Raw genomic sequence first — 23,846 nt, 5'->3', positions numbered from 1 at the left:
TCTCTTTTCCCTTTCTATTTCACCCCTCTCACTTCCTCTTCCTCACTCTGTATCTCACACTCTTACATTATCTCTCCCCTCTCACTCACTCACACACATTCTCTCTCTATTTCACTTTTTGTCTCTCTAAATCTCTCTCAAACACACACGCACACAAACGTTCTCCCTGCACTACACTTCTCTGTGCAGGCCTCAGGGAAATTACACAGCCTCTTATAACTGCAGAGTTTTCAATTGAGTTTGTGAAATGTTCAAGTCCTGTCTCAAAGGGTAGCTCTTTAAGGTGTGTGTATGTATGTGCATGTACACCCTCTAAACACTAGACCCCCTTAACGATGGGGTCTTATACTGTGGAGACTGTCATCCTTTATTATTTCGTTTTTGTGTTGCCATTTCTTTCCCTCTCTTTCCCAGTGGCTGTATAGTTCTTCATCCCTTTTTCCTTTTTCTCCTGACTCTCTCTCTCTTTGTAAATATACTGGATATTTCCCCCTTTCTACCCTCTCTCTTTCTTTTAGTGCTCTTTATTGGCTTTGTTTTGTTAAAGCACGGAGGTGAAGACCGCACAGTCTCCCTTCCACTCTCACACATCTCCTCCCTCCAACCCTGTCCACTCACCACCTCCCTTCCCCAGCCAACCACACATGGGATCAGGAGAGAGCAAGCTTTCCTCTTGTGCCATTTTGCTGCTGCATGATTTACAGGATGGGTAGTGTACACACACACACAACCACACACAGACACACAAAGGCACACCAGTACACATCTAGATATTCCTTTGCACTCACAAGGCAGACAAATGCATCTCTCTTTCTCTTAATCTCTTTGCCTCTCTTTCAATCCAGCATGAATAAACAATACTAGTGTTTTGAACCTCTACTTTCTTATACACACAAATGTATTCTCTCACTCACCTTCTGTCTCTCTCTCTCTCTCTCTCTCTCTCTCTCTCTCTCTCTCTCTCTCTCTCTCTCTCTCTCTCTCTCTCTCTCTCTCTCTCTCTCTCTCTCTCTCTCTCTCTCTCTCTCTCTCTCTCTCTCTCTCTCTCTCTCTCTCTCTCTCTCTCTCTCTCTCTCTCTCTCTCTCTCTCTCTCTCTCTCTCTCTCTCTCTCTCTCTCTCTCTCTCTCTCTCTCTCTCTCTCTCTCTCTGACAGCTAACCCCTCCCCCGACACACACATGCATACACACCTAATGTCATGTTGCTGTCCTTGCACGCTGCATTGGGTTCCCCTCCATTATCTTGCTGCAATTGGACAGTTAGTGTTAAAAGAGAGGACAGAGTAAGAGGAACAGAGAGAGAGAGAGACAGAGAAAGATGGGGGGGGGGGGGGGGGGAGATGGAGAGAGAAGGAAAGAGAGTGCAGTGCATTGACATTTATTTTCCACTGTTATCTCTTCTCTCTGTCTCTTCCTCTTTTTCACTCTCTGGCTCACAAAGCAAGACAGAGCCTTACAAGATATAAACCTCTCCCACCAGCACCAGGAAACATGCTGAGTCTTTATGTGTCTACAGACGTATTATTATGCATGTTTGAGTAGAGAAGAGGAGAGGCAGAAGAAGGTGTGCCCCAACTGTGTGATATCAGGAGTTGCTAGTGACGCGCTATGTCTCGCGTCTCCTGCATGAACCAGCTCTGCTTGTTTCATGCAGGAAGACTCCGTATATAGAATTGACTTGATACTTTTTTTTCACACGGTACAATACATAATTGTAATACTTGAATTTGGCATAATGGTTCTGCTTGCATCGGCTCCCTGCCGCACCCAACGAGACACAGTCTCGACATCCGAGCAGAGTGCAGCGACTTATTCCCCAACACAAAACCACATGCCAGACGAGACAAATGTATAAGACTGCTGGACTGCTGTGTGTATGTGTAACGGATAGCAGGTTGAACTTTATGATCCTTGGGCAAACAACCAACATGGTGAGCCAGTTTATAAAAATATAAATGTATTGATATCTAGCTCTGAAATTAAAATACTTGTTGTACTTATTGCTACCGTTGTAAGTAATTCACAATTTTACATCTGGTGCCAACAGCTACGGTGGCTAACCCCCAGGGGACTATTGTGAAGATGGGTCTATGCCTGACAAGTAAAAGCACAGCAGCATGTAACAAATCCACAGCAAATCCACAGCCATCCCACAGCAAATCCACAGCAAATCCACAGCACCGCAATACGTAATCGTGCACTAGGTACACGCTTTCCGACGTGGAGGCAGGGGGGGGCCCTTCTATCTCTGGGGCTGAGGTCGCCGAGGTGGTTGAAAAGCTCCAGTGGCGGGGCCCTGGGGTGGATGAGGTCCGCCCAGAGTTCCTTAAGGCTCTGGATGTTGTAGGGCTGTCTTGGTTGACACGACTCTGCAACATAGCGTGGACATCGGGGACAGTGCCTCTGGACTGGCAGACCAGTCCAGTGGTTCCCCTCTTAAAAAGGGGGACCGGAGGGTGTGCTCCGACTTTAGGGGGATCACACTCCTCAGCCTCCCTTGGAAAGTGTATTCAGGGGTCCTGGAGAGGAGGGTCCGTCGGATTGTCGAACCTCGGATTCAGGAGGAGCAATGTGGTTTTTGTCCTGGCCGTGGAACAGCGGACCAGCTCTATACCCTCCGCAGAGTCCGCAGGGTCCCTCGGGGGCTCATGTGGGGGTTGCTCCGAGAGTACGGGGTACTGTATTCCCTGATCGGGGCTGTCCGGTCCCGGTACGACCGGAGTTTGGTCCGCATTGCCGGTAGTAAGTCAAACTTGTTCTCGGTGGGGGTTGGACTCTGCCAGGGCTGCCCTTTGTCACCGATTCTGTTCATTACCTATATGGACAGAATTTCTAGGTGCAGCCAGGGAGTTGAGGGGGTCTGGTTTGGTGACCTCAGGATCGGGTCGCTGCTTTTTGCAGATGATGTGGTCCTGTTGGCTTAATCGGGCTGCAACCTTCAGCTCTCACTGGAGCGGTTCGCAACTGAATGTGAAGCGGCTGGGATGCGAATCAGCACCTCTAAATCTGAGGCCATAGTTATCGACCGGAAAAGGGTGGAGTGCCATCTCCGGGTCGGGGAGGAGATCTCCCAAGCGGAGGAGTTCAAGTATCTCGGGGTCTTGTTCACGAGTAAGGGAAGAATGGAGCGTGAGATCGACAGGCGGATCGGTGCGGCATCTGCAGTGATGCGGGCTCTGCATCGGTCCGTCGTGGTGAAGAAGGAGCTGAGTCGAAAGGCGAAGCTCTCTATTTACCAGTCTATCTACATTCCTACCCTCACCTATGGTCACAAACTATGGGTAGTGACCGAAAGAACGAGATCGCGAATACAAGCGGCCAAAATGAGCTTTCTCCGCAGGGTGTCCGGGCTCTCACTTAGAGATAGGGTCAGAAGCTTGGTCATCCGGGAGGTGCTCAGAGTAGAATCGCTGGTCCTCCGCATCGAGAGGAGCCAGCTGAGGTGGCTCGGGCATCTGCTAAGGATGCCTCCTGGACGCCTCCCTGGTGAGGTGTTCTGGGCACGTCCCACTGGGAAGACCCAGGACACGCTGGAGGGACTATGTCTCTCGGCTGGCCTGGGAACGCCTCGGGATCTCCCAGGAAGAGCTGGTGGAAGTGGCCGGGGAGAGGGAAGTCTGGGCCTCCCTGCTTAGGTCGCTGCCCCCGCTACCCGCTCCCCGGACAAGCGGTAGATAACGACGACAACGGCACTAGGTATATATACAGAAAAACGGCAATAGGCTCATAACCCAAAGCCTCACATGGGAATAGCATAAATACACAGATTTGCATAAATAAGAATTAGCCACCTATAGGCCACACTTTAACGGAGGAATGATAAGGTGAAACTCTTATCACTAGTTATGCCGGCAGTCCATACACCACTCACGACCCGTATGCTGACCCAAAGTTAGAGTGCACCGTAGTCGCGACCGTATTGCTGCTCCACCGAAATAGTCCTCCTCCACAGTGGCTCGTACGCACTTTCCCCAGAACACAATATAATCAGGATGCACACTGAAAGTGAAACTGAATCACCATTTCACGGCAATGTGAGATAGGCAAGAGTATTTCCTTTTGTTGTACAGTTAGGATCCAGACCACAGCGCCGGCACAGGATTCCAGCCGGTTGGAGAACCAGTAACCCGTCATGGCTTCCCGGCATCGGTGACGAACAGGGGCTCGCTCTTTACCGTTGATGAACGACAATGGAGGTATTTCACCATGGAAGAGAGGGGACAGAAAGAGGAGTTCTGTGAGGAATCTGTGATCACAACAAGAGTACCCACACTTGCTATGTTGAAGAATCACCGTGTACATGCTCGACATCCCAACGGAGGCGCTGCCTCGACATCCCAACTGAGGCGCTGCCTCGACATCCCAACATTGACGGTGACTGCAATACTTTTGGCTTAGAAAAGCAGTTTATCTACTTTTGTGTCGGGGAAAGCAATGCCTCATAATTGATTAAGTGAATGCATCATCAATATGAATATTTGAATGAAATTTTTTAATTCAATGATCATTCAATGATTTTTCATTTAATTAATTGATTGATTAATTAATTGTTCATGGTTATGATCATGATAAAACACAGGACAATGAGTTTTGTCAAAAATACTTTTAATGTGTGCTGCTGAGTCGTGTTACTGCATGTAGGCCTACACGCCGGCAACAACTCAGCCTAGCAGGGGAGGGGCAAAGTGAGTTCGAGCGAAGTTAGACGGTGTTTGCACAACCACTATGATGGGAGTTGTGTACTCAATGTAGAATTAAACGTAAGTATCGATCTTATCACGCTAGTATCAATCAGGCTATTGATACCAACGTTGGTTTCAATACTGTCGGTCTTGAGATCGATTTGCCCACCCCTATGCTGTATCATCTCGCCGACGATCGTGAACACATTTGAATTGATGTCTGTGTCAGTTAGGGTCAATATTATTGCTATAATTTCAGCAAAGCTCTCAATATAATGTTAAAAAAAGTGAATTGGCAGTTGCCTCTATCTCTTCCGCTACCGCCAACATGCTACCACTGTAGCATGCAATATTTCATTTATTGAATCCGCACAAGGTGCTGCCATCTTGGATTAGTCAAAAGCAGTTGATTCAAGTTGAACCACCAATCACAGGCTTTAACCCGCCCCCTGACTTGGTGACCGGGGACAACGGATTTATTTAGGTGCAGCAAGTTACACCGTGGATAAATGTAAGGATAAAGAAATAAAGGTAAGGATAAATAAATGTAAGGATAAAGAAATAAATGTAATTATAAATAAATAAATGTGAACACATTAAAACGTAAATATATATAAATGTACACACAAATACATGTAACATTTATATATTTAGTGTCTTATTTAATTAGTAATTTATATATTTTGTATGTCAATTAGGCATTAAATTATATAATTAGTCATTTATTTAAGCTTTCTGTTATAGTATTTATTTATTTAGTTTTGGCCCCTATAATCCTCCATACTGAAGTGCAGAACACTACGGCAAATAGGAAAACACAACGGCAAATAGAAAAACACAACGGCGAATAGGAAAACATAACGGCAAATAGGAAAACATAACGGCAAATAGGAAAACGCCAGTGAGAGGGTCATTGTTTTTAGTGCGTGGACCTGAAATTTCTGACGAGCGTTGAGAGCTAGCTGGACGATAGGAACCCTTGATCTGCAATTCATTGTTGCTAGCTCTAATCACTAACTACGCTAATAAGAGAAGACTAACTTTGTATGCCAACGAACACCGATAACTAGAAGTAATTTGACACGCGTGAGTTCAAGTGCTTATAGGCCTACTCATCCTGATGTTGTGATTAGTTGACAACATATCAACTATCACGTCATATGTAGCCTATGCCTTGCATCAAAATCATTCTTAAAAACAGCAAAAGAATAGTATCTTCGAGGGATCCATGTTTTCAGAATAGGTGTTCTCTTTCCTTAAAAGAGTGTGTTAAAACACACAGTCAGTCTGTCCAATCGGGAGGGTCCGTCTTCTGGTAGATAGGCCCTACCTTTTCCGTCAGAAGTTAATGTTGTTGTGTTTTCCTATTTGCTGTTGTTTTCTTATTTACCGTTTGTGTTTTACTATTTGCCGTTGTGTTTTGCTATTTGCCGTTGTGTTTAGCGCTTCAGGGCCACTGTATACACCCTCTCACAGTAGAGGACCCGTAGAAGACATCAGCATTGACACCAGCCAATTTGACGAGCGATGCGCCACACCAGTTGCATTACTACGGAGGACCAACCATTTGAAAGACACGGTGTAAGGGCACAGCCCAGTAGAAAAGGAGAAACAACCACACCAGAAGTTCAGAACACGCCAACTTACTGAGCCCAGCAACGCGCGGCTACCACTCCAGATCCAACACGGATCAGTCCAGACGTCGATGACCACATATAGCCTACATACAGGGCAGCTCCTGCGGAAACGCTGTACTACTCGCAGAACAGACAGATCCCACATTGTGCCGCCGAATCACGGCCACATTCCCACACTCGACCAAACGTTTCTAAAGATTCAGGCCCACACAGCGGAAATCCGCCTATTGACGTCCTTACCTGACTACAAATTTGTTCACGCCACCTTGGAACAAGATCGATCCGACGCAGCGTTTAACACGAGAATCAGCAGACACACACCTAATTAAATTATATTTACATTTATTCATTTAGCAGACGCTTTTATCCAAAGCGACTTCCAAGAGAGAGCTTTACAAAGTGCATAGGTCACTGATAATAACAACAAGATAGCCCCAAAACATTGCGAGTAGCCAAAACATGAACCACATATTGTGATCAACCAAAATAAGTGCCAAAGGGAAGAACCATAAGAGCAAGTAGTTAAACAAGTTACAATTAAACAACATGGACCTATAAGTTAAATGGGTTGTTATAGCGACCATTTATTTGAATCAGGTGAGCTGGATCAGGGAAACAATCTAAAACATGCAGGACAGCGGCCCTCGAGGACCAGGATTCGACACCCCTGCACTAAGAGATGCGGAGTGCAGCAATATCCTGATTAAATAGCCCGCCCTGCTAAGAAAGTGTGTCCTGACAGCGTGATATGACAAGTTGCTAGTGGCACGCTATGTCTCGTGTCTCCTGCATGAATCAGCTCCGCTTCTTTTCACATATGCACACAGGCTCTACACATATGTTCATGCACATACACAGGCTTCTCTCACGCACACCTACTTATGCTGAAACACACCGCTTTCTGTGTCTGGTGATATGTTGGCAGTGCAGAGACCTTTTTAGGCTCATAGGAGAAGATGGAGAGGAGTGGAAAGGAAAGGAAAAGAAAGGAAAGGAGTGGAAAGGAAAGGAGAGGTGTGGAAAGGAGAGGAGATGAAAGGAAAACAAAGGAGATGTGACAATAAGAGAATAAGGAAATTCAGATCAGAGATAGAGAAGATGGAGATAGTAGAGAGCGATGGACAGCGTGATGGTAGGGAGACAGGGAAAAATGACAGAGGGACGGAGCAAGGGGTTAAGAGAGTGACAGGGAGCAGAGAGAAAGAGAAATCGTATTCCGTTGCCTGGCAACCAGGCATTGTTCGCTCTAAGGGGTAAGGGGCGGGGTTGAGGAGGGGCGAAGGGGTTTTCAGGGGATCACAGAAGATGGCATGTTGATGGTGAGACAGGTGAATGCGGCATGGATACTTCAGAGCCTGCACTGACTGTCTCCTCCAATCCTCTCCTCCTACTCTCATCTTTATCTCTTCCCTCTCTCTTGTCAATCCCCACTTTTTTCCCCATAGCTCTTCATCAACCCCCCACCCCAACCTCTCTCTCTCTACTCTCCATCCTATCCCCCTCTCCTCCTCCCTTCGTTGTTAGCTGGCTCCAGCTGGTCCTCTGTTGTCACTGGATGATCCTTTTAAACAAAGATCTGTATCATTATTGTTAATGAGAGCACAGCAACAACACAACAACACACCACACCACCAACAAACTCCCAAAACAAAACAACTGAACAGGCAGGAACAGGAAATACATACTGAGATATTTGCCTCTGTTTGACTCTGACTGTTCTCTATGCTTGGGATTGCTTGGGGACCGAACTCTGTATGGAAACTGTTCTTTTAGGAGAAACACCAGGGGTGTCATTTATAAAGCTTGCGTACACACAAAACGGGGCTGAAAATGTGCGTACGCCACTTTCCACGCAAAGGTTGTGATTTATAAAAAACAAACTTGACGGGAGAATGTGCGGTCCTCCACGCAAACTCTGACCCTTCCGTAGGCCTACGCACAGTGGTGAAAATCTGTTATCAACTTTGGGGGGGACAATTATATGACATTTTCTCAAGAGCAATTTCTGAGGGGGACACCAAAATGATTGCTGCAATGTAGTTATAAGTAGTGTTTCTTATCAGTCAAGTATGAATGCAGGTATACAGTATTTACAACCAGCAATACCAAGAAAGGCCCGTATGTACTGTACACTGTATGGGTGCAGTTTATGTAATTACAAAGGGCGTGGTGTAGTCTCATCTAAAATAATCTCAATTGAACCATCATAACATCGGGGAAAATTGCAAAACCTCTTGAAGTGTCAACACTTTGTTGGCAAGAGTTTGCGGTTCTATAAATTGTGGGTGTGGCTGATATGGTTCTGTGCCACCACTGAGGTGACAGTGCTGTGCCACTGTCTCCTATACTGGTGCTGTTGGCAAAAAGTTTGACCCCCGGTCCTGCCATGGCTGTGACACTGTCATCTGAAGTCTCTCTCTGGCTCTTTCCCTTTTACCACCCACACTGACTCACAGTCTGTCTCCTAGAAAAGACATAAGGTGTTTGCCATCCTACTTAGTACCAGTACCCAATACTACACAATTAATCACAACAACAATACCATTGCCTCAAACTAATCTTGGTTCAGTCACCAGTTCAGGTAGAGAGTGGGGGTATCCATGGCATTGTCCAATTATTTCCCTATTTTACAAGTCTGAAGAAGAGAACCCATCATGTTGCCAAACAAGAGACTCAACAAACTTACCCGAGACCCCCCCGTCTCTGCCAGTTTGTTCCTGCCTACCTCCAGCTCTATTGTCTGTTTGTCATCTGGTGCCTCCTCTGCCTAATGGCATCATTATGAAACATTCAATTAGCACATTTCACATCATTTTTATGAACATTTTATCAACTAGTCTTTGAGATTAGGCCACTAGGGTTCTTTCTTTGCGTTTTGGTGTCCTGAAATGCTCTGATGTCCGTCTTTCTTTTTTCTGCTATTTTTCTACCATGCTGGCCGCACACATAATGTGCTGTTTATTTACAGTAGGAGATGGGCTTCTATCATTTATTAAGATTCTTCTAGAATAGGTTTCGATCTACCAGGTAGCTAGACAGTTAGGAAAGGTGAAACGGATTGCATTGACAAGGATTGACAGCTGTATGAGTTCACCTTTTACACAATGCAAACTGCAACCTTTTGTAATATTAATATAATTCATGTTTTGGTTTTACTAACCCAGAATATCTGAATTTGCAGAGCTAGCGAGCCCCAATTCCGTTTGTGTGGCATTTGTCATCATTTTTGCTATCGCCAGTTTACTCCAGATCGGCACACAGGTGCTTCGAAGTCCCTGGAGACGATTTAGCTTTTGCAATAAGACCATTTAAGATAATTATGAAAATGGTAGAATATAGTATAGTTCTGTTCAGTATCGCTAACCATGGCAAATGGATTTCGAAGAACTACAATATCCATGCTGATCTTGGATTAAATTGACGATAGCAAAGTTTTCATCTTGGACAACGCCAAATGGAGGAGGTGCTAATGTTTGCTCCATCGGTTTGTTTGGTAGCTATGCAAATGCAGCTAGTTTAGTGTGTGTGAACCCTGCAAACATAGTGAAATTGCTTTGGTGCGATTAACTGGATTAATTTTACGTTGGCTTCGTGCATTTCAGATGGTAGACACTCATGTCACCTTGTCAGATAAGGAACACAACTACTGCATTGCTAGCTTCTCTCAGTTACTGACTATAATGCAAAAAGCTGGTGATTTTACTTAGCTGGCTAGCTAACATAGTGATCAATGCAGGGAAAATTGTGACAGATATGAATGTGTTATTGTATTGAGTGCTAGAAATAAATTGTCAAACCAATCCTTTCTTACTAAACTACTTACTGGACATCAGCCACCAACGACACATACAGATACTGTCCGATTTTCACACACGCACCTGCATCACTGCTGAGCGCTGGGGCTGTGGATCAAACCATTGTGGGACCAAGGGCGGGGTTCGCAATCATTTAAAACTTTAAAAAGCGCCATTGTGTCCATAATCAGCAAAGCGCTTTCATTGCATATTATTATAAGTGTTATTGAAATTACATAGTTATGTTTACAGTGATTTATTAGTGGGGACAAATCATATTCTTCCCAGGATTGGGGGGGTCGTGTCCCCCCCGGGATTTCCGCCCGTGCCTACGCACATTTTGAAAACAGTTGGAATTGGCGACGCAGATGACCGTACTGTAGTCTGCAGAGTCTGCAGACTGCAGAAATTGAATGTGGGAAGAACATTACTCTTAATATTTATATATTTTGTTTTCCTCACACACGTTTTTTTCATTCAATTTCATGATCATCATGAAGATTACATCCAGCAGTGTTATTTGCGCTTGTACTGAATGATTCTTGTTTCATAAACACCTTGTACAATCCAACTCAAATTTAAAATAAAAATTCAGCGCTTCCTCACCATCAGATTGTCCACTGCGGGAGTTCAGGAGGGGGAGATTCCCCGACTGCATGGAATACAGGATAACATCACATATCCTACCTTTAGATAACTGCAACTAAATATATTTATTTAATACTGTGCAAATATCCTCAAAAAGGCTGCAATGTCCCTTCCTCATTTCATGATGACTGCTTTTTTTTCAGTCAGCTCACAGGGGGCCACAGGGGGGGCCAGGGACATTTTTTACAGGGGCCCTGGCCCCTGTAGGCCCCCGTGTAGAACCCCCCCTGCGTACAGGTGTGCGTACGCACGGTTTTATAAATCTGAATTTTTGTGTGCGTACGCCATTTTAGGCTTTTGGGCGTACGTACACTTTCAGTAAGAATCCTACGCACAGTTTTATAAATGAGACCCCAGGTGTCTTCTGTGTTCCTCCTCCTAACATCATGTCACTTTTCGTCCAGATGCTTCCTTTGATTGACGCTGTCTCATTTAGAAAGTTTTGTCTGATCTTTCTCCCTCCTATTATCCCTCCCTCCCCCTTCCTCGCTCCCCTCCACCTCTCTGTGCCTCCAACCCTCCCTTCCTGCCCCTCTCCCCCTCATCTCTCCAGCTGATCTCCAGTGATGCAGACGGGGCCATTCAGAGGGCTGGACGCTTTAGAGTGGAGAACGGCTCATCAGATGAGGTGAGGGGTCCTGGACCTCTGGCAAACACACGCAAACACACGCGTCTCAAAGCTCAGCCACAGTAGAATACAATTCTCATTACCTAGAAAGTTAACCCTGTGAGACCCGGTTTAAAATTACACTTTCACTTTTAGCTCTCCAAAAAACACATAGCATTTTTTTTAAGACCACATTTACATCAAATTGTCTTGCCTTGCAATGCCATTGGAAAAATGTGGTATTTCAAAAAAATAAATGAGCAATTGAAGAGAGCTAAAAGTGATGTTGTAATTTTAAAACAAGGGGTTTTATTGAGACTCGCCTGCTTTTTACCTCCGTCTTCATGTTGGTATAAGGATTATTTTTTATGCCTTTTTTTCTGTAAATGTTTTCAATACATAATACACATTATTCATCAGGCCCCCCACCCAACCCCCATTACACACATAGACATACACACATACTCAAATACACACTCAAGGGAAGGGGAGAATAGCTGTATTCTAGCAATTGAGCTACGATCCATACAACCCTGTTAAATCCATGCTTTACATTTCATATCGTTTTTCATTTTATTTGCTTGACACTTTTACACATTCCTAGACACTTTGAATCTAGGAATGTCATCATGCTTGCTAAAACACTGCACATCAACAATATCAATAGCAGTCTATGGCCCCTCCGGTGTGGTGGTGAGGAAGGGTGTCCATTTTTAGCCTTTATTTCATTCAGCAACCCCCTGTGCTCAAGCACTTAGCAGTCGCCATGGCGACCTTAAATGTTTTCTCTCCAAACAAACCTTTTCCTTATCTCTTCTCCAACCTCTTCTCATGTCAGTAAATATGTGTGTTTAACTGTGTGTGTGCGTGTGTATGTACGTGTGCATGTGTGTTCTTGCACCTGTTTGTGTCTGTTTGTGTGTTTGTGTGTGTGCGTATGTGTGTTTTAGCATGGTTTGCTTGTTTAAGAATAAATATACCTGATTTATATTCAGAACCTGTTTAACCTATTTTTACAAAGAAACACTCCAGGTAAATTCCTATGATTTGGTTGGTTTCTGGGATTCACGTATAGGTGTGAAATGACCGGTAACTTTGGGTTCAGGGCTTAAAGTGTTCATGCATTGGTTATACTTGAAAATATATATACAACATTGAAAAATTTATCTGTTAGTAGAATTTAATTATATGGATATCAAGATTGACTGACTTATCTCTACCTAGGGAAGTTACTATCAAACTTCAAATCAATTAAAACAACATTTTAAAATATGAGAAAAGCACACATTATAACACATCAATTATTGTCATCGAAGTATCCCTGAGTCGTGTGGTCCTTGAGGAATGTTTGTAAATCCATAAATGGTCAGTTTTCCTCAGACTCCTTTGTCTACTGGATAACTAAATACTGTAGGGCCATGTGCTCTTCCTTCTGACCCCATGTCGAGCAAGTAGGGAGTAGGACCCTTTGAAGCCTCTCTTGAAAGATAAGGAAGTGATAAACCCTTTCTTCTTGTTGGTTTTAGGAGAAGGGTTTGTGAGTCTTACTGTGGTTTACCAGGCATTCTGGTTTGCTTTGGTGGTCAGACTGGTGCCTTGGTTTGTCTGTTGGCTCTGTGGTACATGTGTGTGTACGTGTACATGTGGGTGTGTACGTGTGTGTGTGTGAAGCAACTCAATGAGAAGGAGGTGTATTGATCTTCGGGGACTTACGGATGGCTTAACAGAGGCATTGACGGGAGGAGATCTTGAGATAACACAGGATATTCTCCTCTCTCCATCTCCACACCACAACCTGTGGACACAATTCTTTGCGCTTGTGTGTTTGTGTGCAGCCTTGTTTAACTATTCTTGTTGGGACCAGAAGTCCCATCAAGAACATTAAAGCAAGGGTAAAATGTTTTATTTCTCAGCACATTTTCTTGGTCCTCACAAGTTCAAATGCTATTTCTAGGGGCTTTTAGGGGGTTAATGGTTGAGATTAGCATTAGTGATAGAGTTAGAATTTCATTAAGGATTAGGGGTTAGTAATAGTTTTGAGGGTGAGGTTAAGGGTCTACATGAGGTTTTTGGGTTAAGGTGGGAGTTAGGGTTTTGGGAAAAGAGAAGATTAGATAAGATACTTTATCAGTCACAATACACATCTTAGCCCCTTTACATATCACATATGTACGGCATACACAATACAAAACAGGATGTTGCCTGATGCAAATGCAATGCAAGTGTATGTGTGTGTGTGTGACGCATGTAGTAGGGTTGTAATCAGCATCTCCCAGGGACAAAACTGTACAGAGTCATTGTATTCTTTATGATGACAAGGTAAAAATGTGCTCTGTGTGTTTGCACGTGTGATTCCCACAGACTACGGACTACACTCCAGGAACTTGGAGAAGAACCGATGTCCATCTGGAGAACCCAGAATACCACACCAGATGGTTCTTCAAATACTTCCTGGGGAAAGGTTCCGTTTTGCTGTTTGAATAAGCATACGCACACACACATATGCACACAGCCAGAGGAGGCAGACAGTAACCAGAATCTCATCCTAAAGGGCTAATACTATTAGCATTTAGCTGGCTCCTCCTGTAATCAGTCTGTCAACATGAGGAGTTATTTCTGCACACACATAAGACTGTAGACCTTACAGGCTGCAGACCAGAGCATCTGATCGAATGGCCATGATTAAAGGTGATGCAGTTCTCGACAGACATGCATAGACTCACACACCCACACACACTCACACACATAGCGAATATACATAGATACCCACAGACTTGTGCACACTTACAAACTGGCCCGCTCTCAAGCACAAGTTCACACACACACACACAAACACACCAAACAGATGCTCAGCACCTAAACATTCCACATATTCCACAAAAATAATCACCAGCCTTCCCCAAGGCAACAAACATTTCCTCTCAGACATGAGTAGTTTCATAGTGACAAACAACCAAACAAGCAATCTAATAGTGCTTTCAATTTTAATGCATGTGTGTCAAGAGCAGCACTAGTGAAGATATGTCACTGTCTAACTGTTTATCTGCAACATTGGCATGCGGATTCTTCAATGATAGAAACGAGGTTACATTAAATCGCTACTCTGGCAGTTACCGTTACGACCCTCTTACAGGGGTGTACTGTAGGTGTGTAAACCCGTAGGTGTGCGGGATGGGTGGTGGGGGGAGGGTTTACCAGTGTGGAGGACATGATGCTGTATGGAGTTATCTGTATCTCTCTATACTTAAGTGTCTTCACTATTTGTAAAATTTGATGAGAATTCCTCATAAATATATGATGTTATTTGTTCATTCACTAAATTGTGTTTGTGTGTTTCTCCCCCTCCAGTCCACCAGAACTACGTGGGTACAGATGCCGAGAAGAACCCTTTTTACCTGTCTGTGGTTCTGTCAGACCAGAACAACCAACGGGTCCCTCAGTACCGGGCCATTCTCTGGAGGAAGAGTGTGAGTATCACTGCTGTGTGTGTGGCCTTGTTTTACTACCCTTGAAATCTCCACAAGGATAGCAACATTCTCCTTGTGGGGAAATGCTCTTGGTCCCCACATCAATTGCTATATCTCTGGGATTTAGTTTTTTGGGGGTGTTTTGGGTTAGGGTTAGGGAAACAAATATAGTCCCCACAAGGATAGATAAAAAAAACGTGTGGGCGTTGGTGTGGGTTTGGGTGGGTGGGTGTATGCATGCGTGTGTGTGTGTGTGCATGTGTGTGGATTGGATGTAGGTAAGATCTTCTCTTTTCTCTCTATTTATCTCTCAGTTTAATTACATTATTCAGTTCAATTAAATTATGCTTGATTGGCATGAATGACTGAGCACTGTTCTCTCTCTTTTTCCCTCTCTTTTTTCTCTCTCTCTTTCTCTCTGACTTTCTCTCTCTCTTTCTTTATTTCTCTCTATCGTCCTCTTCCTCAGGGCACCCTGAAAATCAGTCTGCCCTACAGTCCCACCAAAACACTATCAGTCAAATCCATCCTAAGGTGAGGGTTACGAATACTTTTATACTGACAGACTCTTCCTAAACATCTTTCTCCCTCTCTCTACCTCCCTAATGATGAGCCAAAAAGTGAGAAATTGCACATTATATAGTACCTCTCTAAAAAAATAATGATAAAATAGAAAGAAATGCTAAAGATACAGTACTTACAATACCCAAATTATACAATATATAACATTGGATTATCACAGAGTGAAGGTATCAAGTGTTTGATTCAGTGTGAGCCAGTGTGTCAACAAGTGACGCAAGGTAAAAATCTATTCTGTGGCATAAATCAAGGCCGTAGCCATGGAGTCAACATGTCAAAACTTTGTTTAGTTATGAATATGATTACATTTTTTATGATAATTTCAGACAGCGTGCGTGGTTGCCTGTCGTATATTTAATTTATATTTTTATATCAATATATTGGGGGGACATTTTGACCAGATTTTAATATTGGGGGAGGGGGATCTGTCATATTATGATTACAGCCCTGGCATAAATTATCTCCCTCTGTCTCTCTATCTCGCTCTTTCCCAGTGCTATGAACCTAGACAGGTTTGAAAAAGGGCCCAGGGAGATTCTTAATCCAGATATACAGAAGGTGAGAGCCTCTGATCCACACTGTTTAGTGTGTGCGAGTCCGTGACATGTACAGAGTGCAAAAATGCGTCCGTCCTGTGTGTGTAAGGTAACAACAGTTAAACTGATACAGATTTCTTGTGCAGGACCTCCTGGTGTTAGAGGAACAAGAGGTAGGTAGAGTATCTGTCCTGAACTTTCTTCCTCTCTCTCTCTCTAGTTCTCTCTCTCCTCTATCTCCCGCTTCTTTCCCCACTTTTGCTCCCTTTCTTCCTCCCTACTTCCCTCTTCTTTCTCGCTCTCTCGTCTCTCCCTTCCCTCTGTCTTTCTCACACATGTATACACACAGTACAGTTCATAGGTTGGGTTCAACAGGATGTGATCTCAACGAATCCTTCTCTACAGGGTTCTGTCAATTTTAAATTTGGTGTTCTGTACGCCAAAGATGGCCAGTTGACAGATGACGAGATGTTTAGTAATGGTGAGTCTCTCTTCCATCTCATTCACATTCACTTCAGCAAAGAACCTGTCTAACTTCAGCCAACACTCCTATGTGTGTATGTCCTCCAGAGATGGGCAGCGAAAGTTTTGATAAGTTCCTAAACCTGCTAGGAGACAGCATATCCCTACATGGCTGGGCAGGCTACAGAGGAGGCTTAGACACCAAGAGTAAGTAACAGGCCCTTCCGCCTCGTTCTATTCTTTTGCATTCTCTCTTCCTCTGACCCCTTTGCTCTTTTTCTCTCTCTCTTTCTCTCTCTTGCTCTCTTTTCCCTTTCATTTTTCCCAGTCTCGCTTCTCGATGGTTCTCTATCTCTTTCTTGTTTCTCTCTTACTCTCTCACTGCATAAAAACACTCTTGGAACAGATTTGTATTCTTTCACTCATGCCCGCCCACCTCCACCTTCCCTTCTCTCTCTCTTTCTCGCTCTTTTTCTCTTTTTTTCCAGACGATACCACAGGAATGAACTCTATCTACACAGTGTACCAGGGCCATGAGCTGATGTTCCATGTTTCTACCATGCTCCCCTACTCTAAGGAGAATAAGCAGCAGGTGTGTGCGTGCATTTGCTTGTGTGTGTGTCTGTCCTTGTATGAGTGTGTGTTTGCATGTGTCTGAGTGTCTGTCTGTATGTCTCTGTTTCAGTCTGTGTGTGTTGTGTGTATCCATTGCATTAATGTTCAAAGCTGAAATTCTGAGAAAAATGGTGGCAGGCCATTTACCAAGATAAACAGAGAGAGAGAGATAAAGAGACAGAGAGAGAGAAAGAGAGACTATCATACACTGTCACTCAGGCTAAAGAAATACTGTACACATCACATTTGTCCATCAAATTCCTTTAAATGAATAAAAAACGGAGGAATTGATTTATGAGACAATGTCACTGACTTACAGGTCCACAGGAAAACAAATAAATGAACATGTTTTGACATTTTCAGTGAAAGTCTCTAAGAACTGACAGGATCAGAGGAGGGGTGATTGGTGTGTGTGGCATTCCCTATTAAATCGATTGGACTGTTTTAAATGAATCCAATCCAATTCTAAACACAAACATGTCGATGTGTGTGGTGTGTATGTGTTTTGTATGTGTTAGATATTATTATGGTCTGTGCTTCAACCCTCTCTGCCTTGGGGTGCATGGTTCTGTTCAAGCAGGGAAAGGAGAGAGGCTGGGAAAGAGAGGAGAGAGAGAAAGAGAAAGTGATGAATGGAATATCGAGAGAGGAGTGAATGAAAAATGAGAGAGGGAAGCGATGAGAGAATGTGAGAGGACAAGGAAGAAAAAGATGAATGGTGGGATGGATGAAAGGAGGTGTTCACCAATGTCAGGGTTCCACAGTGCTTCACATCTTGCAGAGGAAAGTGTTCTAATCACTGTGGCTTCTTAACAAGCTTGCAAGGGTCAGGGGTCAATCACAGAGCTCTGAGGCACAACAACCTCCACTCTCCGCACATGCAAACTCACACGCACGCACACACACACACACTCCACTGAACAATCTAATCATCAAAGGAAGTTGGAGAGCTATCTTTGAGATGTTGCTCATGATGAGTCAACCTTTACAGTCAGCTAATTGTGTTTGGCTACAACATCCTTATCACCAGTCTGATCCACAGAGCCAGAGCCACGGCATCTCCCTACTGGTGTCTAATGATATTCACTCACTTTTGAACATTCTTTCCTTCTCACTTTTGAGGACGTTTTCATCGTCCTCCTTTTCTCTGCCTTTTATTTCATCTTCTCTCTTCTCCTCTCCCTTACCTTCTTTCTTCTCCTCTACTTTCCTCGCCTTTCTCTGCTTTCATCCCCTGTCCTCTCCTTTCTCTCCTCTCTTCTTTTGTCCTCTCCTCTCCATTCCTCTCCTTTCCTCTCCTCTCTCAGGTGGAGAGGAAGAGACATATTGGGAACGACATAGTCACCATCGTATTCCAGGAGGGAGATGACGCCTCTCCATCCTTCAAACCGTCCATGATACGCTCCCACTTCACACGTATCCCTTATTGAGTTAGATGATGATGACAATGATGAGGATGTAGATGATGATGATAGTGATGGTGAAAGAACAACTCCCCTAACCTGCTTCCTCAACATCCTTGTCAGATATTTTTGCATTGGTCAGATATAACAGTCAGAACGACAGTTACAGGTGAGTCAGGCTTTGTTTCACAATCATGTTCTCTTGACATTTAAATTCTGTTTGTTGTTCAACACATGACCAACAAATAATCTTTTACACCTTTTGGTAAAAATTTCATTTTTACACTGTGTAAATAACCTAGGGGTTGTGTAAATAACCCCTAGGTTATTTACTACCTAAAGTATCTAGGGGAACACTGTGTGTCTGACCACTGTGTGTTTACCTTACAGTATGTGTGTGACCAGGACAGTGAAATGTTGTTTGGCTGCATACCTTTACAATGATACCCAGTGTGTGTGTGTGTGTGTGTGTGTGTGTGTGTGTGTGTGTGTCTGAATGTCCCAGGTTGAAGATATTCTCAGAGGAGAGTGTTCCCCTGTTTGGACCTCCCCTTCCCTCCCCACCTGTGTTTACAGACCACCAGGAATTCAGGGACTTTTTGCTAGTCAAATGTAAGATTGCCACCAAGGACTGAGCTGTCTGTATCAGTACTGTTGAGCCGAGATCAACATGTAGTTGTCTCTCCATCTCATCCTCTCTGTTCTCCACCCCTATGCCTCTTTCTCTCCCACTCTGTCCCTAATTTCCTGTGTTGTCCTCTCTCTTCCCCACTGTGGCTATCCCTCCTTCCTGCAGTAATCAATGGGGAGAAAGCCACCCTGGACACGCCTACGTTTGCTCAGAAACGTCAGAGGACTCTGGACATGCTGATCCGATCCCTCTACCAGGACCTCATCCCAGATCTCCACAAGGTACAGACTCAGCTCTAGGTCTGGACTCAGGCCAGGCTGAATATGGTCATATCTGCTCCGGTCGGGACTATGTCATATTTGTTGAGTTAGGAACATGAATGTAGTAGTGGGGTCTGATCATTTATTGTCTATTCCGTTTTGCAATTGTTCCTAATCCCTCTGTCCTGAACATTCCACTCTATGGTCTTAGTGTGGTCTCTTCTACTCTGCTTTCCTCAGTTCTATTTAATTCTAATTCGTTTTGTTCTTTTCCACTGCAGTCTCCTTCAGTCTCAGCCTGCTGCCTCAAAATATATACTGCAATGCTGTCTTTCTCTCTAAAGAGGCTCTTTTTCTCTCCTACACACACACAGATAGGAACAAACAGAGCATAAAGTACACATTACCTCACACAAACGTGTTTTTGTTTTCACCAGGCCTGTCTCCCCCCCCCTTCTCTCTCTCCCTCTCTTTCTCTCCTGTTGTTTTTGACACATGCCTCACCCTTCTCTTGGCTGTAATGTTGCTTCCTGCCAGGGTCTGCCTCTGAGACCATTTTCTGCTTGTGTGTTTGTCTCTGTGCCTCTGTGTGTGCATGTGTTTGTATGTGTGTGTATGTGTGTGCTGGTCTCCCATGTGTAGGTTCCCTTCTCTCCTCAGAACATGCTGAACAGACGCTCCTTCAGTGACGTGCTCCCAGAGTCGCCCAAGTCCGCACGTAAAAAGGAGGAGGCACGACAGGCTGAGTTTGTCAGGATAGGACAGGTAACATACTCTTTCTCTCTTGCTCTCTTTCTCACACACATATGGACCAAACAAAAAGTACACACATGTACAAACACACGTTTTTGTGTTGTCCAGGCGTTGAAGCTGAAGACCATAGTGAGAGGAGACGCCCCCACCAGTTTGGTGACCACAGGCCTGTGTAGGAAGGAGGTGAGCATCTGACTAGGCCTTTCAATTACCTATAATGGGATGGGTATGAGTCCCTAGACAGTTTCTCAAATCTATTCTAAACCCTGTGTGTGTGTGTGTGTGTGTGTGTGTGTGTGTGTGTGTGCGTGTGTGTGTGTGTGTGTGGGGGGGGGGGGTGTGGGGGGGGGGTGTTGCAGCCCTGGGAGTCCCAGTCTTTCTGCAGTACATTTCCCCATGAGACCGTGTGTGCCGACTCCTGGGGTCAGTCACTGCTGGTTGCCACGGAGATGGCAGGGGTAATGTTATTGGACGGTGAGTTGATCTGAATCATTAGTAGAATGTTGTTGTTATCTCCTGTTAGCCATTGAAATATGAATGACGTAATTTTTGAACAAAAACTGTAATCCAGATCAATATTCTGGATTTTAAAACAGAATTTATAATCCCATCAATAGTAATTTATAGTTTAACTTTTTGCTTCACTGTGTTTCAGCACCTGATCCAATGCTTGCAAACACCGGTGAGTCTGACAGACTCAACTCTTGCTCTTGTAGTGCTGTACAAAAACTGAGAATATCACTGCTCTGAGTACTCTATTTTCAAATAGTCTTTTTTTGTTTCTCTCAACCCCTGCAGACATCTCTGTCTTTTGGTAGTTATATTATCTGACAGGGCTAGCAGCTGGTCACTTCACCAAGAAAAGACCCATTCTGAGACAATGTTAGATCAGGGTTGTTAGGGTCACTCAAGTGCATTGCTAGAAGCTCTACAGGGGCACAGGCCCCTACTCATTTCACGTACAGTTCAGGGACGTAAAATTGATATCACCTTTGGTAGGGACAATAGTTAGTGTGAGTCAATTAATGTGAGACAATAGACAATTTTATTCGCAATGACTCGCAAATACTGTTTTTAGAGCTTCAATATAATAAGTTGGATTGATGCGGTTAGTATGTAAAAATAAGATGATCTGTTGGTCTATTATTTAGAAACTTTCTTTAGTTAGGATACAGTGTTTATTTTTCCAGGATTATCAATGTAAATGAATGTACTGACTAATAAAGTAAATTGTTAAAACTCAAACTTTTAACAAATCTTTTCTTACTGGGGCACAGCAGATTTATACTGGGGCACGTGCCCCAGTAAAAAGGGTCTAGCGACGCCCCTGGGATCACTGTTACAGAGTTTGATCTTATCCTGCAGAACTTCCAGCGGTACCTCCAGTGCAGGTGTTTGACAAGACCATGGTGGTCAAGCAGATGCACATTCTAGAACCTCAGGACCTGCTCATCACCCGGGCAGATAAAGGTAAAGGAAACTTGACCCCATACTTGTATTTATTTGTCCATCCTTTCATCCATCCAGTCATCCAGTCAAGTCCCAATATTTGTCCATACATCTATAAATTCATATACTTTCATAGGGGGCTTGTTTATTCCTCTTTTTCCCTACACTTTCTTTTCTAGACAGTCCCCCCCTTTCTTTCCATATCGCCCCAGCCCCCTTCCCCTGCTCTCTCACTCCTTTGTCTCTCCCTCTCTTTCTTCTGCGTTGAACATTCACTCGCCTCCTTCTTGCTGTTTCGCTCAGTCGCTCCAGTGAACTCATTGATCTCTCTCTGTGTCTGAGTGTGTGTATACTGCATACAGTATATGTGTGTATATGCATGTGTATACTGTTTGTTTGTTTGTGTGTGTGTGTGTCGGTGTGTGCGTGTGCGTGTTTGTGTGTGTCTCCAGCAGGATTATGATGACCTATTGAGATGACCTTTCCACTGTTTTACTATGGAGGTGGACAGAGAGAAAGAAATCTATACACAGGCTTGTCAATCAACAGCAGGCTGAATTCTAATATATATTTCTGAACAAAAGAAGAATGCGGAATAGTCTTAAGATTGAGTGTCAGCCTGCACCATCAGAGGCAGACATGCTCCAAATGATAGGTGCGTTCGACATGACCCGACTTCATGTGGCGCTGCAGGCGGCTGACTTGAAACAGTGAATCGAGAGATCGATTCGAGAACTGCCGGCTGTGTAGCCGAGCGCATTTTCTCAAGAGCAACTGCACAGGTTTAAGTGACGACACAGCTATTTCATGATTGGCCAGACTCACACACAACAACTTTGACGCGTGTTTTGTAATATTCGGACACCTTAAGTTTCGCCAATGCTCAAATCCGGACCAAACAGTTGAATTGAATATAAAATGTCTGGAAGAAAGGGCTTTACCCCGCCTCTTCACTAACGGAAAGACTACATTTAATTATAAATAAAGTAGTGCTGTCAAACAATTAAAATATTTAATCGTGATTAATCGCATTAATGTCATAGTTAACTCGCGATTAATCACAATTAATCGCACATTTTTATCTTTTCTAAATGTCCCTTGATTTCTTTTTGTCCCTTGATTTCTTTTTCTCTTTTTGGAAAAGTGGTTCGGATTGCTTCGTGCAAATATATATTTTTTGAAAACAACATTGCAATCGCCTGGCTTTAACGAGGCGGGGCGGAGAATTCGCATCAGCTGTGTGCTTGGCCATCAAGTGGTATTTCAGACTGGACGTGCTGCGATGATAGCTCAGTTTACAACGACAAAACACAAAGAGTACTTTGGTATTTTCAATGGAACCATTTGGCAACTTTTTAAAAGTAAACTTTCCATTCAGAATCTTATTGGCATCCATTTTGGCGTCTCGTGCTCGCCATCCACTCTAAATGTAACGTTTGCCTAATACCAGAGAATGTCTAATATACGTAAACGGGCTCTGCTACTACTCTTTAGCTAGCCTGGCTCTGCCCTCCTACGTACTTCCGTTCAATTTGGATTTTGCTTCTGTACTAGGTCTGGGAGCTCGGCTCTGAAGTCGGTTTCCAGAAACATATTTTTTGTAGGTCCAATCAGCGAACAGAGGGAGTGGCTGAGAACGATGACGTTAATGTCAATGTAATGTAATTGAGTAGTTCAGTCATGGCGGCGGAGAAAGATGCGAGTGAAACTATTCTGCGGTTGTGGCAACGCTGCCGAATATCCATAGGTTAAAGCCGGAGCAAGAACATTCCTTGCTGAGTTTTGTTGGTGGCCATGATGTTGTGGCCAACCCCCACGGGGTTCGGGATTTTCCAGCTATGGCAGCTAGCTCCGTTACAGTAGTGGTGAAGGAGTTGGCTAAGGCGAACGCTTGCAATAAGCTAACGTTTGTCAATGGAGCGATCCCAGACCCTCTGTACAAATTAAATGTACGAGGGTCTGGTTAGGACCAGGCTACTCTTTAGCCGGCTCGCAAGCCAAACAAGTGTGTGTGGCGTGCCTGTTGTTTTGTTTCCGGTCTAGCTAGATCCGGTGTGGTGTTTTTTTCTAACGTAGGTAGTTGTTGCAACAGCATGTGAAAAAAACTACAAAGTTTGCTAGGCCAAAAAGAGCGTTAATCGCACGATCAAATTGACGCCGTTAATTTGGGTTTGCGTTAACGCCGTTAATAACGTGTTAAACTGACAGGACTAAAATAAAGTAAAGTAAGCAAACAGCGCTTAATCGGCCGTGACTGACGTCAACGCAGCAAACCACGAGAAGCTGAAATGTCCGACTTCACAGAGCCGTTTTCAACTCCTCCCC

The 23,846-nt window shown here is 44.1% G+C and overlaps 1 protein-coding gene across 1 annotated transcript in view; it reads left to right on the top strand.

Moving 5' to 3' along the window:
* Positions 1-23,846, top strand: part of garnl3 (GTPase activating Rap/RanGAP domain like 3) — a 77,110-nt gene that overhangs the window by 41,617 nt on the left and 11,647 nt on the right. The window contains 18 exon segments of the mRNA XM_084687131.1: positions 11,313-11,387; positions 13,728-13,827; positions 14,715-14,833; positions 15,303-15,367; positions 15,907-15,970; positions 16,095-16,121; positions 16,354-16,429; positions 16,519-16,617; positions 16,899-17,002; positions 18,333-18,441; positions 18,552-18,597; positions 18,934-19,040; positions 19,225-19,340; positions 19,962-20,084; positions 20,181-20,255; positions 20,432-20,546; positions 20,728-20,754; positions 21,438-21,542. Coding sequence (XP_084543257.1) covers positions 11,313-11,387; positions 13,728-13,827; positions 14,715-14,833; positions 15,303-15,367; positions 15,907-15,970; positions 16,095-16,121; positions 16,354-16,429; positions 16,519-16,617; positions 16,899-17,002; positions 18,333-18,441; positions 18,552-18,597; positions 18,934-19,040; positions 19,225-19,340; positions 19,962-20,084; positions 20,181-20,255; positions 20,432-20,546; positions 20,728-20,754; positions 21,438-21,542 — 1,552 coding nt within the window.

The sequence above is a fragment of the Hypomesus nipponensis genome, chromosome 22 (genome assembly GCF_054491055.1).
Source record: "Hypomesus nipponensis isolate SF chromosome 22, ASM5449105v1, whole genome shotgun sequence".
Taxonomy (NCBI): domain Eukaryota; kingdom Metazoa; phylum Chordata; class Actinopteri; order Osmeriformes; family Osmeridae; genus Hypomesus; species Hypomesus nipponensis.
The sequence above is the reverse complement of the archived record's forward strand: the minus strand, read 5'-3'. Positions and strand labels throughout refer to the sequence as shown.